Source organism: Phascolarctos cinereus, unplaced genomic scaffold, assembly GCF_003287225.1.
Source record: "Phascolarctos cinereus isolate Bilbo 61053 unplaced genomic scaffold, phaCin_HiC Scaffold_726;HRSCAF=1367, whole genome shotgun sequence".
Taxonomy (NCBI): domain Eukaryota; kingdom Metazoa; phylum Chordata; class Mammalia; order Diprotodontia; family Phascolarctidae; genus Phascolarctos; species Phascolarctos cinereus.
This window is the reverse complement of record NW_027556098.1, coordinates 378,390,305-378,408,920: the sequence shown is the minus strand read 5'-3', so window position 1 is coordinate 378,408,920 and position 18,616 is coordinate 378,390,305. Positions and strand designations below refer to the sequence as shown.

Below are 18,616 nucleotides of genomic sequence, written 5' to 3'. Positions count from 1 at the left end.
CTCAGGTCCTCCTGACTTCAGGGCCAGTGCTCTATCCACTTCACCACCTACCTGCGGCTGAGTTTTGCTTTTATATCCAAGCCTTATCTATCTTCATCTTCACCCCACAAATGAACCTTCTTTTGTAACAAAGAAAAAGCTAAGGAAAACCAGTGGACGCAATGACCTCATCTGATACCATGTGCAACTCTCTGTATCCATAGACCTCCTTACTTCAGCACCCAAGGGAAAAGGTGAGCACCACATTTTAGGAAGAAAGGACGTCGAAGACACACGACAGTAGCTGTGTGACCCTGGACAAGTCAGTTAACCCTAACTGCCTAGCCAAAAAAGAAATTGTTAGTAGTTTTACCAAAAACAAACAAATAAATAAATAAATATTTTTAAAAAGGAAAGGAAGAAAAAGGACATTGAAAAACTGGAGAGCATTTAGAAGAAGGTGACAAGGTTGGTGAATGATCCCAAATTTATACCATGCAAACTTAGATGATTATTTGTTGAGTTTGTTGTAAAGGGCCAGGTTAGGTATGTATTAGAGGGATCCCTCCCCCCCAGGTGTGGGTTGGATTAGATGATTACTCAAGTCCTTTCCAACTCTAAAGTTCCATGATTCTGTGAACTTACCCTTCTCTCCCCCTCCACTCCCTGGCTCACAACACTTAGGTAGGTTGGTCCTTGGCTGACAGGCACTTATTTCATCATTGGTCCAGACTCAAAGCCTTCCTGCCTTTATGCGACCTGATACAGTTTACCCCCATAGGTGCTGAGAGCCCAAGAGCATCTCCATATCTCGATAAGGCAAGGGGAGATTTTAGGGACAGAGATTCTACAGAGAGATTAACTGATTTACCCAGAATTGTAGAATTTCAGAGTTGGAAGAGATTTTAGAAACCATTATAGGTGGCCAGGAAAAAGGGAAATAGGACACAGTGGCTGGGCTAACCTATCCCTCCCATGCTACTTACCACAGGCTAGTTTTATTTCTGTGACTTTATGACTTATAGACCATCTGAGCTGGAGTGATGTTAAGACAAGGAATATTCAAACCAGAAGAACAAAAAAATGCCTATTGCTGCAAGCTGGGCTCAGTGAGGGCTAGAGCCTATGTGGTTTCTGTTTGTATGATGAAGGGGATGTGTTTGTAAGTTCTGTGACTTCCCTTAACCTTGAGTGGACCTGTAACTGGGTGTGTCTCTGCCCTCCCAGGAACCACGTCCCTGAGGACTGTCTTACTGTGGGTATCAGTGACAGGAGGGTTTCTTTCTTGAGTGAATGTGTGTATTATATCTGTACTGAAAAACAAACAAACAAACACCAGGCCGGGCATTAAGAGAACTAAATTTTAATCCTACCACTCCCTTGCTGGGCAAGTCTTCTGTGCCTTAGTTTCTTTATCTTGTAAAAAGAGGACAATACTACTTGCACCATCTACCTCATAGAGTTATTTTGAGGGAAGCACATGGTAAATCTTTTAAAGTTATAGAAATCACTTGATATACCTATGTGTGTATGCACACTGTGCGGCTCTGGCATGGCTGTGTGACCTTATCCTTTTCTTGGGCCGTGTGTAGGGCTCTGTGTGGTGGTGACTGTCCTTCTGTCTCTCACTGGGGGTGTCTGTGTGTGTGGGAGCGGCTGGGGGCAGCCCATTGGCCTGGTGGTTGGCAATTATCTCCTGGGACACCCGGCCCTGCTTTCCCAGCTGTCCCAGAGAGTAGTCGCCGTGGTCAGGAGGGAACAGTAGGCTCTTCTGTGCCCTCCTTTGTGGATAGGCTGGCCTGCTGGCCAGAGGGAGGGAGGGTCAGGGCCCTGGGGGCAGGATGCAGCTTCCAGCCCAGCCTGCTTGGAGACATGATGCTTCCCACCTTGGAGCTCAGGCTCCAGGATCCTGCCCCCCACCCCACAGGACAACCTCTCTACCTTCCCTTATCCTGGACACTCTGGGGGTCAGGGCCTGGGACGGGGTGGGGAGCCCCGGCTCTGGACTGGCAGTGGGAGCTGCTTTGGGGGCTGGGAGCCTGCGGGCTTCAGCCATTGTGGGGACTGAATTCTCTCCAAGTTAATGGAGGCTAATAGCAGGATCGTGTTGGTTGGTTTGTGCTGTGGCTGCCGTAGAAGAGACGACTTCAGTTTCTGGTATTTCTGGCATTTCCAGGCCTGAACCAGCACAAATCTTGTGCCCCGAAGATGGGGAAAGAAAAGTGAAGTTGGGAGATGGGGTTGATTTGGAGGCAAAGGGAGGTGATGAGGAAGGGCGGGTAGGCCCCCACCTGGCATAGGCCCGGCTCAGCGGAATCCTGCGCTGCTTAGAGGTCAGAGGATGGTAGACTACAAAGCTCAGAAAGCATTTATTCCAGTCATTTTGCTGAGGAGGACAATGAGCCTCAGAGATGTTTAAGTGACTCTCCTAAAGTCACATAGCTAGTAAGTAACCAGGCCAGGCTTTGAGCTGGCTAAAATCTGCCTGGTTCCAAATCCAGTTTCTCCCAGCACCTCTGAAATCTGTCCCCCTTCCCTCTGCTCCCCACACTCTCCTTCCATCTGGTTTCTTTCTTGCTGTTTCTCTCTTTCTTCCCTCACCCCTGCACCCATTCCTACTGGCCAACAGAGGTTGAGTTGCCGGGTCTTCTGTTTTAGTGGTGGTGGTGGGGGCTGCCAGGAAACATCCTCCCTGGGCTTGACCACCCTCCTAGGCTGCTGCCCATCGTGAAGGGCAGGGCCGGAGTCAGACGCGAGAGAGGGGACTGGAGACTTGTCTGAGCTGCCTCTTCTGCTGGCCAGCCCACAGAGACTCAGCTCTCTGCCCTCCAGGACAACAGCTGCCTCCTTCCGGCTCCTGTGTCTTACAGGGGCAGGGGAACACTACTGTCCTACCTGTCTGCCTGCACATCCACAAGTACAGTGTGAGCCCCCCCCCCCACGTACAACAAACTCCATGAGCAGTTACTATGGTGCCACAGCCTCCTTGCTTTGATTGAAGAAATAAATAAGGACAAGGCAGTGCCCAAAGTAAGGGCCCGGCAGTTAGAGCTGTCATTTACATGCTGGGACCAGAAGCCTGCACCGTGGCAGGACAAACATTTCTAGGGTAGGAGCTTTCACTGCTTCTTAAGCTTGAGGTCAGGAAGTACTTCCTGGTATCTATCCTCAATCTCTCACACTCTGCTTTAAACCCACTTCCTTTGGTTTATTTCTTCATGGGAAGGCAAGGAGAAAGGAGCACATGGGAGAGGAATGTGGGCGTGGGATCAGCACCCGTTCAGCGGAAGCTCTGGTACTCATTGAGTGATCTGGGTGATCTGGGCAGATCCCTGACACCCCGCACCGCCTCCCCCCGCCCCGGTCTTAGTGTCTTTCCTTCTTAGTAAAATGAGGGGATTGGACTAGATTATTTATGACCTCTGACATTTTGTGTTCTAAGGGCCCTCCCAGCTCTGACATCCTGTGTTCTAAGGGCCCTCCCAGCTCTGACATCCTGTGTTCTAAGGGCCCTCCCAGCTCTGACATCCTGTGTTCTAAGGGCCCTCCCAGCTCTGACATCCTGTGTTCTAGGGACCCTCCCAGCTCTGACATCCTATGTTCTAAGGGCCCTCTCAGCTCTGACATCCTGTGTTCTAGGGACCCTCCCAGCTCTGACATCCTATGTTCTAAGGGCCCTCTCAGCTCTGACATCTTGTGTCCTAGGGGCTCTCCCAGCTCCCAAAGTCCCTTCCTGTTCTGCTATTTCATAGTCTGAGGCTCCTTCTATCTCTAACATTTTTGTGTCCTTAGGTTTTCTCCAAAGTCTAACATTAACCTTTCTGGACCTCAGCTTCTTCATCTGTAAAAAGGAGGGTTGGACAAAGGTGATCTCTTAGGTTACCCTCCTCTCCTTCCTTAAAGTTCTAAAGCCATGATTCCAAGGCAGTGATTCCAAATCTGATGGTCTTTGTACCGCTCAGTATAGTAGGCAGCTAGGTGGTACAGTAAATAGAGCATCAGGCCTGGAGTCAGGATGATCTGAGTTCAAATGTGACCTAGACACTTGCTAGCTGTGTGACCCTAGGCAAGTCACTTAACCCTATTTGACTCAGTTTTCTCAGCTGTAAAATAGAGATAATAACAGCACCTACCTCCTAAGGTGGTTGTGAGGATATCTGTCAAAAGTGCTTACTGCCACATAGTAGGTGCTTAATAAAGGCTTTTGCCCTTTCCAGCTAAGACAGAATGCAGGCTTCACTGACCCCATGAGGACTGGGGTGAAGCCTGCAGGTCACCTTTGCAGGATCCTGTCCAGGGCGTTATCAGCAGGGATGGAATCATAGTGACTACAGCTGGGGGAATTACAACATTTTATACATGAAGAAACTGTTTCCTATGGAAGGGAAGTGACCAAGGTTACATATAAATGGTAAGTAAAAAGACCAGGGATCTGAGTCCAAAGATTGAGCCTCTGGGTCCGAATTCAGGGCTTTCTCCACTAATCTACACGGCCTCCTTTGGGTAGGGACTTGGCAGAAGATGCGTTCAGGGAACGCTAAGCTGCTCCCACTCATAACCCGTGGCTACTGTTATATCAGCCGACAACATTTATAGAGTGTTCACCATGTGCCAGGCACTGTGCTAAGGCAAAGGAAGGCAAAGGGGGCAGCTAGGTGGCACTGACCCTGGCATCAGAAAGACCTGCGTGACCCTAGGCAAGTCACTTAACCCTAACTGCCTCAAAAAAACCAAAACAAAACCCCAAAACCAAAGGAAGGCAAAAATAGTCCCTGCCCTCAAGTCTAATTGGGAGACAACATGGGGTACAGACAAAGTCAATGCAGAGTAGATGGAAGGTGATGTTGGGGGGGGGGAAGGCTGCAACAGCTGGGCAGATGACTGGGAAGGGCCTCCTGGGAGAGGTGGAGCTTGAGATGAACCTGGAAGGACTCCAGGTATTCTAAGTGATGGAGGTGAGAAGGAATATTCCAGGCGTGGGGGTCAGCCAGGCCAAAGGCCTATGTAAAGAACAACGAGGCCAGTGGAGCCGGACTTTAGGGTACACCTGCTGCCCAGAGTGGGATGGGCTTGAGGGGTGGAGAGGACAGGTCGGTAAAAGTATGGCACAGAGGAGATGTGGAGATTGGAACGTGCCTGAAAAATGTACTTAGCACAGGCAGCCACTCTGCCTAAGGTCATCTAATCTAACTCCCCATTTTACAGATGAGGAAACTGAGGCCCAGAGCGATTCACACAGGTAGATAGTGTTAAAGGCGGGATTTGAACCCAAGTTCTCTGACTTGAGGGTCAGTGCTGTTTCCATGTTGCCTGTCCCACTTGTTCTCTGTGGGTTCTGAAAAGCTTTATTTTTCTGTCCTGGCCTGAAATTTCACGAGGCGGAATTTGAGAGAGACCAGTCCTCCAGACATCAAGTCAGACCTTCCCAGTAGGCTGGGTTTCTGCGGTCTGAACTTCTTAGCATGGTATCCAAACTAATGCTATGGTAGAATTCCAGCTACGGTCTAATCCATTTCCCACACTTCCCTGTACTCTAGTCATAACGGACACTTCTCCGGTCCTGGGTGATGTCTTACACTTTCTCACCTTCACTCATCCTGATAAACATCATTCTCTTTTTTCATAATGTAGAATAGTTAGCTTACAAAGTGTTCCTTTCATCACTACCTTAAATAATGTTGACGATGATAATAACAAGCATTTATACAGCACCCACTGTGTGCTAAGCACTTTACAGATATCTCATTTGATCCTCACAACCACCCTGGGAGGTAGGTATGATCATTATCCCCATTTTACAGATGGGGAAACTGAGGCAGACAACAGTTAAGTGAGTTGCCCAAGGTCACACAGCTAGTAATTGCCTGAGGCCAGACATAATGATAGAAATATCATTATGAGAAAATTGAGGCCCAGAGAATTGGGCAGATTGTGAGTTTCTTCAGGGCAGGGAGTATCCTAAACACTTGTGAAGATATTCTAAGGTCCCTCCCAGCTCTGACATTCCATGTTTTAACATCCCTTCAAACTCAGGCATTCCATGCTCCAGGGTTCCTTCTATTTCGGGTATCTTATCATCAAGGGTCCTTTTTAGCTTTGACATCCTATGGCCTAAGGTGTCTTCCACCATCTTACATTCTCCTGCCCTAAGGACCCTTTGAACTCTGATATTCACTGTCTTAAGGTCTCTTTTGGTTCTGATGGTCTGGGTGGGGAAGGAAAGTGGAGGTTAGCCAGTGGAATTCCAGTTCAGGAATTATGAAGGGGGAGCCGGTGATGGATAATTTCCACCAGAGTCACTGGGAGGACAGAGTATCTATCTTCCCCTCCTTTTTCCCTCCTTCCTTCCCTCCCCCATGAACCTGAGGACTGGGTATCTGATAATAAACATTTAATCTGGGCACCAAAATTATAGACTTTTTGTAAGAAGATTTAGAAGAAATTAGGGTGTGTGTGTGTGTGTGTGTGTGTGTGTGTGTGTGTGTGTGTGTGTATACATGTGTTGGGGGGATGGGACTAGCTTTCAGGAGAGGGATCAGAGGAGACAAAGTTGTTTGACTTGGCTAGGAGATAGCTTGGTGTGGGTGTGGGTGTGGGAAGGGTTTTGGGGACCTTGAGGTAATCTGGAGATATTTGTAGGGTGTAAAATCCAAAGAGGATGAGGGACCATTTAGCCTGGTTGGGGGTGGTGGTAGGCTAGGTGATCCAGAGTGTACTGGAGTGCTGGGGATGAGTGGAGGCTAGGAGGGAAGCCCCCGACAGAGAGAATGCCTCAATTCCGGGGGCAGATGCTCTACTGGGAGATGGAGGGAGATTTCATGACTCAGGTTCTTTTGAACCAGAATGACTGGAACCCTGAAGGTCAGTACAGTATGGGGGTGGGGGGAATAGAGATTGGGGTTTGTGAGCACCAAGCCTCACTTGGGGAAAAACGAGGGCCTGGCGTTGCAGCTCTGGGGTGGGAACCTTGTGGTGGAATTGAGAGCGTCAAGGAACCCACATTCAAATCCGATCTCTAGCACTGACTGGCAGGGTGACTTTGGGCCAGTCATTTACTCATCTGTAAAAAATGAGGAGCGCAAATGAGCTAATCTCCAACTTCCCTTCGAAATCTCCGATCCTCATGTAACCCTCTCATTTTACAGAGCAGGAAACCAAGGCCCAAGTAGGCGAGACAGCTTCCTCAAGGCTTCGGAGCCAGTCTGTAGGAGGCTGGGCGGAGAGAGGTGGTAGTATGACAGTGAGCCTGAGCAGGCTTCAGAGTGGCAGTCAGTGAGGGCTCTGCTATCCCTCGGCCTTCCTTTTTCCTAGCAAACCTCCCAGCTCAAAGGCTGCCTCATCCAGGAAGCTTTCCCTGATTCTGTCCCATTTCCCGACCAGTGCCTGGGCTGTCCTCACGGGATCATGGGATTAACATCTGAGTGAGGCCCATTCCCTCACTCCTTTGCTCTGTCCTTCCTCTTAGCCCTTTATGGCACTCTTTGCACTTCTGGATCAAGCAATGCCTTAATTACCCAGCACACAACCCGGCCAGTACAGGAATCTGCAGTATTCCCACGCCAATGGTGCCTTGCCTCTTTGCTATGCTATATACCATCCTCTACTCTTCGGTCTGATTGTAAGCTCCTTGAGGGCAGGGGCTCTTGTTTTTCAGTCTTTGTATCCCTCCCAGTTTGGTGCCTAAAGACAAAGAGATGAGGTGACAGATGAAAGAGATCTTATAGGAGATGTGGGTGAAAGGACTCAGCAGCTAACTGGAAATGAGAGATAAGGGAGAGGGGAGAACTGAGGTTAGCCATAAGGTTTTGAATGAGGTGAATTTGGGCACTGCAGAGGTATTCAGCAAACATTATTTTGTTGTTGCTCAGTCATTTCAATCTTAGCAGAGATACCAGGGTGGTTTGCCATTGCCTTCTCTAGCTCATTTTACAGATGAGGAAACTGAGGCACGTAGGGTGACGTGACTTGCCCAGGGTGACACAGCTAGCAACTGTTAGAGGCTGGATTTGAACTCAGGGCCTCCTGACTTAGGGCCTGGCGATCTATCCACTGAACCTCCTAGTTGTCCTTAGCAAAGATTTATTGAGTTTTACTGAGTTTATTGAATCCTATTGAGTTTATTTATTAAGTCCTAATTTGTAGAGGAAAGGGCACAGGATTTAGAGTCAGATGGGCTAGATTTGTGTGGATTTGGGAAAGTCACTTAAACTCTGTGGGACTCAGTTTTGCCCATCTGAAAAATAGGGATAATAATCTCATTGAACTGCTGACAACCATTTAAATTCTTTCTTTATGCCAGGCACTGTACGTAAGAGGATACAAAAGAAAAAAAAAAGACAGGAGTCCTTGCTTTCAAGGAATGTGAATTCTAATAGGGAGATAGGAGGTAAATAACTAGTATATATCGATATCTATCTATCTATATGTACACACACATAGAGAAATACATACATACAGACATGTTACACACATGTGTGTCTATATGTGCATGTGTGTTTTAGATATGTATTATATATGTGTATGTACATATATGTGTGTATGTATACACACACACACATATGAGAGAGAGAGAATAGAGTGGATGAAAAGCAATCTGAAAGGGGAAGGTATTAATAGCTGAGGGGCCCAGGAAAGGACTCCTGGGGAAGGTGGGATTTGATCGGAGTCTTGAAGGGCTCAGGGAACCTTTAAGTGGTAGAGGTGAAAGGGCAGGCTATTCCAGCCATGGGAGGCAGCCGTGGAGACAGAGTCACAGGTACAGAGATGGAGTGTCCTGTACTGGGAACCGCAGGGAGGCCGGCAGAGCTGGACTGTAGAGTGTATGGAGGGGGGCAAGGACTGGGAAGGTAGGAAGGAAATGGGTTGTAAAGAACTGAGTGAACAAGAGATTTCTGTACTTGATCCTGGAGGAAATAGTGGCTCCTGGAGCTAATTGTGGAGGGAGTGACATGGTCAGATTTGGTAACTTTGGGTTACCTGAGCTGGGAGAGACTTGGTTGAGGCAGCGAAACCAGCAGCAGTCCAAGCAAGAGGGGCCTGAATGAGGGGAGTGACCACATGAATAGAGAGGAGGGGACGCATACTGGAGGCGGTGTGAAGGGAGAAAAAAACAAGACTCGGTAGTAGATTGGGTATGCGGATGAGTGCGAGAGAGGGGTGGAGGATACCACCTACCTAGTGAGCCTGGGGCACGCGGAGGATGCCCCCATGAAAAAGGAGGTAATATTGTTACTGTGGTTATGGGCATCTGAATTACGAGCTTACTTAAGGGAGGAAAACTTGTTTCCTCATTGTTTCTGTAAACTTCCTCAAAGGCATGGAAGATGTCTGCGGGGAGGTGATTATAAGAAAGAAAATTTTCAGTATCCAGTAGGATTTGGATCTGGGAGGGACTTTAATTTGAACATAGAATGTATGAACTGAAAAAGATATAAAGCAGAGAACATCAGTGTTTCAAGGAACCATAGAATATAGAATGTCAGGGATAGTTGGAAGCTTAGAACAAAGCTCCCATCAGAACCAGAAAGGAATTTGGAACACAGAATGTCAGAGTTGAGACGGCCCTTAGAACACAGAATGTCAGAGCTGGGAGGGCCCTTAGAACACAGGATGTCAGAGCTGGGAGGGACTTTAGAACATAGCATGTCAGAGCTGGAAGGGCCCTTAGAACACAGGATGTCAGAGCTGGGAGGGCCCTTAGAACACAGGGTGTCAGAGCTGGGAGGAACTTTAGAGACCATCTACCCAACTCCCTCATTTCACAAATTAAGAAACTGAGGTACAAAGACCAGTGACACATTAATTACACTAATGTCTCCCCTCTGTTGTTTCATTTCGTTTTGCTGAATCTTCTGGGCTGTCAATATTTCTGAGATTGCTGTGTCATGATTTGCCCTCCGGGCCCATCCCTTAATTCTTTGGATGTTTCAGTGATTTTCCACCCTCTCCTCTTAGTTGCCCTCTGTTGTGAACTGTCCTGTTTCCTGCTGAAGTTGCCTCTTGCGTATTGCTTCTCTGGATTTTTGGAGATTTTCCATTTTCTGCATGTTGAGCATTTTCTTAATTCTTATCACCCTTAACTTTTAATTCTGTCACTCAGTCAGAAAGCATCTATGAAGCACGTCCTGTGTGCCAATCCTACGCTAATTGCTGGAATGTTTAGAAGGGTAAAACCAGCTTCCAGCTTTAAGGAACTCACAATTTAATTGAGGAGATAATAGGCCAATGACTCTATCTGTATAAGATCTGCAGAGGGTAGATGGGAGATATTAAGAGCAAGTGAGGGGAGCAAGGGGGGTTTGGAGAGGCTTTTTCCAGAAAGAGAGAATTTAGCCGAGACTGGAAGGAAGCCAGGGGAGTCAGGAGGCCTTCCAGGCCTGGGGGACAGCCTGTGGGGAGTGGGGACAGGGAGGCAGGGGCAGGGCGGGGAGTTGTGTGCCAGGAACAAGAAGGCCAGGCAAAAGTAAGAAAACGGAGAGAAGACTGGAAAGGTAGGAAGAACGAATGTCTGCTTGCTGATCCGTTGGCAGAAGGACTGTCCGCACCGGGAACTATCACGTCGGCAACATTGCAGGTATTCGACTTTGGAATATCTATTTTAGGGACTAGAACCCAGGTTGCCTGACTCTCCTATTCAGCCCCGTCCATAGCTGGTCGGTGCACTGGCCCACACCCCTTACTGATGGGGCTTGGGTGGGTGTGCGGGGATGGGGCACGAGTGTACATCAGAGAGCTTGAGGGAGGCCCTGTCTGTAGGTAGGATGCACAGTTGTCTCCATGTGGTAGGAGGCAACATGGCGGAGCACAAAGGGCATTGGCTCTGGAGTTAGGGCTTGGCTTGCTGTTCAGTCCTGTCCAACTCTCCGTGACCCCATTTGGGGTTTTCTTGGCAAAGACACTGGAGAGGTTTGTCATTTCCTCCTCCAGCTCATTTTACAAGGGAATAATATCTGTAAAGTGCTTAGCACAGTGCCTGGCACATAATAGGTGCTTAACAATCCTTCCTTTTTTCCTTCCTTCCCTCTTTCCTTCTTTCCTCTCTCCCTCCCTCCCTTCCTCCCTCCCTCCCTCCTTCCTCCTTCCCTCCTTCCCTCCTTCCTCTCCTTCCCTCCTTCCTCTCCTTCCTTCCTTCCTTCCTTCCTTCCTTCCTTCCTTCCTTCCTTCCTTCCTTCCTTCCTTCTTCCTTCCTTCCTTCCTTCCTCCTTCCTTCCTCCTTCCTTCCCTCCTTCCTTCCTCCTTCCTTCCCTCCTTCCCTCCTTCCCTCCTTCCCTCCTTCCTCCTTCCTTCCTTCCCTCCTTCCCTCCTTTTCCTTCCTCCTTCCTTCCTTCCTTCCCTCCTTCCCTCCTTCCCTCCTTCCCTCCTTCCCTCCTTCCTCTCCTTCCCTCCTTCCTCTCCTTCCCTCCTTCCTCTCTCCCCCCTCCTTCCTTCCTTCTTCCTTCCTTCCTTCCTTCCTCTTCCTTCCCTCTTCCTTCCTTCCTTCCTTCCTTCCCTCCTCCTCCTCTTCCCTCCCTCCTTCCTTCCCTCCTTCCTTCCTTCTCTTCCCTCCTCCTTCCCTCCTCCTTCCTCCCTCCTTCCTCCTTCCCTCCTTCCTTCCCTCCCTCCTTCCCTCCCTCCTTCCCTCCTCCTCCCTCCCTCCTTCCCTCCTCCTTCCTTCCCTCCTCCTTCCCTCCTCCCTCCCTCTCTCCTCCCTCCTTCCCCTCCCTCCCTCCTTCCCTCTCCCTCCCTCCTTCCCTCCTCCTCCCTCCTTCCTTCCTTCTTCCTTCCTTCCTTCCTTCTTCCTTCCTTCCTTCCTTCCTTCCTTCCTTCCTTCCTTCCTTCCTTCCTTCCTTCCTTCCTTCCTTCCTTCCTTCCTTCCTCCCTTTCTTCCTCCCTTCCTTCCTCCCTTCCTTCCTCCCTTCCTTCCTCCCCTCCCTCTCTATGAAGCATAACTGATAGTTAGCTTTTATGTTCCATTTCATTGTGCAGTTCCCCCTATGGTCAAATCATGGGAGAACATGAATAAAAATCACACAGGGTGGGCATAAATGGATGGGTTGTGATCTGCATCAGTCAGTCAGTCAGTTAATAAACATTTATCAGGCATCTGTTATGTGCCAGTCACTGTGCTAAGCATCATCTGGGGAGAACTTCCAGGTGGAGGACGTTCCAGATTTATTGAAGCCTTTTGAGTTTTCAGGCTTGCTAAATGCTTTGCTCGTAACACCTGGGTGCAGCAGATGGCACGCTAGACTTAGAATTAGGAAGGTCTGAGTTCAAATCCCACCACAGACACTTCTTATTATTGTGTGATGCCGGACAAGGCCTTAGTTCCTCATCTGTATAACAGGGGGTTTGTATTGGATGGCCATTAAAGCCCCCTCTAACTCTAAATCCAGGATTTGAGCTTATGATCCCTTGTGAGGAGGACAGGGGAAATTATCATTACCCCTATTTTACAGATGAAGAAACTGAGGCTCAGAGAACTGAATGCCTAATCAGTCAACCTTAGTAGTAGGTGCTTATTAAGCACCTACTATGTGGCATTCCCTGGGAACATCAGTGCAAAGCTAAGAAATGTTGATGTGTGTGGGAGGATGGCGGCTGCCCCCTCCCCGTCCCCTCACCTTGCGTCACCACCTTGCCGAAGACTGGCAGGCTGTCCAGAGTCGAGCAGTTCCACCGTCGGTTCCGGAACTGGTACTGACACTCCTCGATGGCCAGCTGCGCCCCGCGCCGCACCGAGTCCATCACCTCCAGGTTCCTCTTGCACATCTGCACCTGCCTCTGGATCAGCCCCTTCAGCTTCTCGCAGGTCTCCTCATCGGAGATGCTGCCCACCGAGGACAGCTTGGCCAGGTACCTGGGGGAGGACCAGAGGGGACGGCAGGCAGTGAGACTGCAGCCCCGCACACCTGCTCTCTGCCCAATCCCAGAAGCCCAGAGCTGGAAGTGATCTCGCGGCCAGTGCCTCCCACCTCTCCCTGAACAGGGATCTCTGCTATGGCACAGCCCCCACCTGAAGATAACCAGCGACGGGGAACTCACTACCCCTCAAGGTCATCCATTTTTGATAGTTTCGAGTCAGGAAGCTTTTCTTCCCTGAATTACATTATAATAGAACCTATACTAGAATGGACTTCAGAGGGCATCTGGTCAAAGCCTGAGAGGCAGCATGGTGCCATGGACAAGGCATTCAAGTTTTAGTCAGGAAGATCTGGGTTCAAATTCTGCCCAGATTGTTGTTAGCTGTATGACCCCTGTTTCTTCATTTAGATCAGGGGTGGGGAGCCGGCGGTCTCAAGGCCACATGTGGCCCTCTAGGTCCTCAGGGGCGGCCTTTTGACTGAGTCCAAGTTCTACAGAACAAATCCTTTTATTAAGGGGTTTGTTCTGTGAAGTTTGGGTTCGGTCAAAGGGCCGCACTTGAGGACCTAGAGGACCGCATGTGGCCTCCAGGCTGCAGGTTCCCCACCCCTGATCTAGAGGCAGCTAGGTGGTGTATCAGTTAGAGTGTTGGACTTCGAATCAGGAAGAGCTGAATTCAGATTCTGCCCCAGACACCAACTTAGCTCTGTGACCCTGGGCAAATCGCTTCACCTCTGGCACCTCAGTTTCCTCATTTGTAAGATGGGGATAATAATAGCACCGACCTCCCGGGTTTCTCGTGAGGATCGAATGAGTTAATATTTACAAAGCACTTTGCAAACCTTACAATGCTGTATAGCTTATTGTTAGCTGTGATAATTTTGCTGTTCAGTCATTTCAGTTGTGTCCACCTCTCTGTGATCCCACTGGGGGTTTTCTTGGCAAAGACACTTTGCTTTTTCCTTCTCCAACCCCTTTTACAGATGAGGAAACTGAGGCAAACAGGGTGAAGTGACTTGCCCAGGGTCACACAGCTGGGAAGTGTCTGAGGCCAGATTTGAATTCACAAAGATGAGTCTTCCTGACTCCAGGCCAGCAGTCTGTCCCCCACACCACCTAGCTGCCTATTGGTAATAACAGCTGACATTTACACAGCACCTACTATGTGCTAAGCACTTTACAAGTATTATCGCATTTGATCCTCACAACAACCCTGGGAGGTAGGTGTTATTATTGTCCCCATTTTACAGATGAGGAAACTGAGGCTGTCAGAGGTTAAATGACTTCCCCAGGGTCATCCAGCTAGTAAGTGTCTGAGGCTGGATTTGAACTCAGATCTTCCTGACTCCAGGCTTGGTGGTGTATCTACTGTGCCACTTCCCTGCCTCTCCTTAGTCATCTGCATGAGGAGTTTGGACTCATCCCCAAGGTTTCTCTGAAGCCGTGATCTTCTGAAACCCCTCTTTAGAGCCCGGGAAGCATTCTAGTCCTCTGGAGATGGCCCCTTCTGCTCAGAGTTTTCATGTAAGAAGTTACTTCTGCTGGGTTGAAGTCCATTTTCCTGGAACCTCCACCTCCTCTTCCTTGCTCTGCCTGCTGGGATTTCCTCCAGCTCTGGAGGGCGAGGACCTGGGTTTGAATCCCAGCTCTGCTGTTTATTGCCTCGGTGACCCTGGACAAACCGAGTCCCCTCTTTCGGCCGTAGCTTGCTTTCAGATCCCTTACAGCTCCGATCCCTCTGCGCCCATGAAGGGCCAGAGCTCCTCTCTCAGGGATTCTGGGCATTGCTAGAAGCTCAGGAGCTGTCCTGTCCTGCCTTGGGGACCAGGCCTGTGTGCCAAGCTCTCTCCTGGCTTGGCAGCTGCTTTTTCCTCCCGTCTCTGCTGGACTCTCAGGGAGCCATGGGGGTGGGGAAGGTGGCAGTGCTCTCTGCCATGTGAATGTGCCCTGTCTTCCTGCCCAGGAAACACCCTGGCCAAGCACTACTAGGAAAAATCCGAGGTCCCTCGGAGTTAGCCAAAGTCAGCAGCCAGCACGGGGCTCCTGCCAGCTGTCACCCCTCACCGCAAGGCTCCCTTGACACCCAGTCAGCTCCTCCTCATGGCCACCTCCCTCTCAAGTCCACGCTTGGCCCACCTCACTGAATTACCCAATGCTCCCACCGTGCTGGAGTCTGTGGTGCCCTGGAGTAAAGAGGCTGTAATAAAAACAGCTTACACCTCTATAGTGCTTTAAGGTTTCTGAGGGTCATTCAGCCCTCGCAACAATTCAATTCAATTCAGTAAACATTTATGAAGTGCCTCCTGTGTGCCAGGCACTGGGCTAAGTGCTGGGAATACAAAAAGAGGCCAAAGAGTCCTGGGGTTGCTGAAGGGTTACAAAAGGAAAAGGAGTAAGACATAGTTAAGAACAGTGTACTAGGAATTAATAAGGTCTGGGTTCAAGTTCTGGTCCCATCACCAACTTCTTGTGTGACTCATGGCAAACCACTCTGAACCTCTGTTTCCTCCTCTATAAAATGAGGGGTCTTGTTGGATTAGATGATCTGAAGAGCCTCCTTCTGGCACTAATAGCCTCTGATCCCAGATGCCAGAGTCAACCTTGAACCCCAGTTGTCTGACTCCAAGGCTTTTTATTCTACCAGGAACATTCATCCTCAACAATTACCTGGGAACCATCACTTGGTTGACTGTGTATTCCTGTAGTCCTGCTCTCAAGGCCTTCCCGTAACTTTCTCTAACCCCATCCTTTGAAGAGAGAGACGTGGACCATATGGGTCTCAGCCCCACCACAAGGTACAAGAATGAGAAGGTTTTGGAATGAGAATAAAATAAACCTTCCTGAGCTGTGGCTCCTCATCCTCCTACCCACAGGCCTCTCTCTTTGGGTCTACGTAGTGCCCCAGGCCTTGCAATGCTGCCATCTCCCTTAGGATGTAGACCATAGAAAGCCATTACCATTACCCCAGGCAGGAAGGACCCCTTTGGAGAAGCCAATGCCACAAAGCCCCTGGAACAGCAGAACCTCAGAGATGAAAGAGATCTGGGGTGGGGGACATCTTGTCCAAACCATTCCCTCGAAAAAGAACCCCCCTGTACAACTTTCTTGACTAGTAGTTATCTAGCCTCTGTTCAAAGACCTTGAGTTTTAGGCAACTTACCTCCAGAAGGGCTCCTTCTAGTTTTAGACAGCTCAGAATTTAAAAGATGACAGAATGATTGGTCGGAGCTGGAGGTGAGAAGGGTGTGTCACAGAAATAAAGATAGCTTGAGAGAGACAGAGACAGAGAGGGAGGAAAAGAGATTGAGGGGCTTGGACGAAGAGGAGATTTGTTTCTCTTCTGCTCGTTTCATCCATGCACCCATCCGTCTATCCATTCATCCATCCATCCCCCACCCACACATCCATCCATTTTCAATCCCATCTCTCCATCAACCCATCTACTCATCCATCCATCCATCTATCCATCCATCCATCCATCTTCCCTCCTATCTCTCCATCCATCCATCCATCCACCCACGCAACCATCCATCCATCCATCTTCCCTCCTATCTCTCTACCTGTCCATCCATCCACCTAACCATCCATCCTCCCTCCTATCTCTCCATCTATCGATCTACCCATTCATCCATCCATCCATCCCCTCTCCTATCTCTTCATCCATCTATCCATCCACCCACATAACCATCCATCCATCTATACTCCCTCCTATCTCTCCATTCATCTAGCCACCCATCCATCCACCCATCCATCCATCCATCCATCCATCTATCCATCCATCCATCCATCCATCCATCCCACACCCACACGTCCATCCATTTTCAATCCCATCTCTCCATCAACCCATCTACTCATCCATCCATCCATCCATCTATCCATCCATCCATCCATCCTCCCTCCTATCTCTCCATCTATCTATCTACCCATTCATCCATCCATCCATCCCCTCTCCTATCTCTTCATCCATCTATCCATCCACCCACACAACCATCCATCCATCTATACTCCCTCCTATCTCTCCATTCATCTAGCCACCCATCCATCCATCCATCCATCCACCCACCCATCCATCCATCCATCCATCCATCCACCCATCCATCCACCCACCCATCCATCCATCCATCCATCCACCCACCCATCCATCCATCCATCCATCCACCCATCCATCCATCTATCCATCCATCCATCCTCCCTCCTATCTCTCCATCCATCCATCCACCCATCTTCCCTCCTATCTCTCTACCCATCCACTTACGCATCCATCCTTATTCCTGTCTCTTCCCTCTCTCCTCAGGGGCTGGCTTGCTTGATGAGAGGATGGCTCCCTCGGGGAAAGATTCTGGGGAGTCTTATAAGATGAAGGCTAACCTATGTCCTCTTAACCCTGGCCCTTTGTCCCCTCACCCTCAGCTGCTGACCCTGGCCCCTTTCTGCTGTGTATAGCACCAAAGGCCTGTAGGGGGCACCAACAGCCAAGCTTGTGGTGTGAATCTGTGGTTTCTCCAATGTACCCAGGCAGCTGGAGGGGACCCCCATTGAAGGGGTCAGGAGTTTGGTTCTGTAGGCCCCTTTGCTCTGGGTCTGCTGGACAGAGGCTGTGATGCAGCTGTCCAGACCCTAAGGGATTGAGGAGAAGGCTGCTGTGTCCCCAGGATCCCACAGTGTTGGGGGTCATGATTGGGGACCATCCTTCATCTCCTCTTCCCTACTCAGAATCAGAGTCAGCTTTGTCTTCTCTCTGACTCTTACTAGCTGTGTGACCTTGGGCAAGGTACTTCTCCTCTCTGGGCCTCAGTTTTCCCCTTTGAAAAATGGGGGACTTGGAATAGACAACCTTTGAGGTCACGCATTCCAGCTCCAAAGCCATGGTCCCTCTCCTCTCCAGAACTCTGGCCTCTGATAGAAATGGAATCTGTGCCTCTTTCTCTCAGTACTGTAGGTCTTGCACCCTCAATCAAGCAACTAGCATTAATTAGTTAATTAACTATCTGATTGATTGATTATGTGCCACGCTAGGTGCTGGGGATATAGAGATGAGGAAAAAAGAGTCCCTGCCTTGAAGTGGCTTACGCTCCCTTAAGGTGGGCACTGTATAAACAGGGAGGCGGGCTGGTGTGGTGGAGACAACATGGGTCTGTACTTGGAGGCTCTGAGTTCAAATCCTGCCTCTTCCACCGAGTGCCTTTGTGGTCTTGGGCAAATCACTCATATCTGTAGGCCTCAGTTTCCTATCTGTGAAAGGAGGAGGTTGGACGAGAGAGCCTCTGAGGCCCACTCCAGCTCTGAATTTATGACTCTACATACAAAATACATTGGTTCAAAACAAGATATTTTTCATATATATTTTCATAAATATATATAAAAAACATACATACACATAAACATACACACACATATATCTTGCACTAGGTGTCTTTAGGCTTTTATCGAATGAGATTAGTTTTGTTAAATGTTTAACAAGTTGTCTGGTGCATACTGGGCTCTTAGTAAGTGCTTGCCTCCCTCCCTTCCTTCCTTTCTTCTTTCCTTCTTCCTTCTTCTCTTCCCTCCCTTCTTTCCTCCTTCTTTCTCTCTCTCCCCCTTCCTTCCTTCCTCCCTCCCTCCCTTCCCTCCTCTTCCTTCTTTCCTCTCTTCCTTTTTTCCTTCCTGCCTTCCTTCCTTCCTTCCTCCCTCCCTTTCTTCCTCCTTTCCCTTCCTCTCTTCCTTCCTTCCTTCTTTCTTTCTTTACTTCCTTCCTACCTCCCTTCCCACCTCCCTTCCCTCTCTCCCTTCCTTCCTCCCTTCCCTCCTCCTC

The 18,616-nt window shown here is 49.3% G+C and overlaps 1 protein-coding gene across 1 annotated transcript in view; it reads right to left on the bottom strand.

Annotated features, from left to right (window-relative positions):
• The window catches only part of WNT4 (Wnt family member 4), a 54,515-nt gene that overhangs the window by 8,833 nt on the left and 27,066 nt on the right, over positions 1-18,616 (bottom strand). The window contains exon 2 of the mRNA XM_020983027.2: positions 12,582-12,817. Coding sequence (XP_020838686.1) covers positions 12,582-12,817 — 236 coding nt within the window. The remainder of the gene's footprint in view (positions 1-12,581; positions 12,818-18,616) is intronic.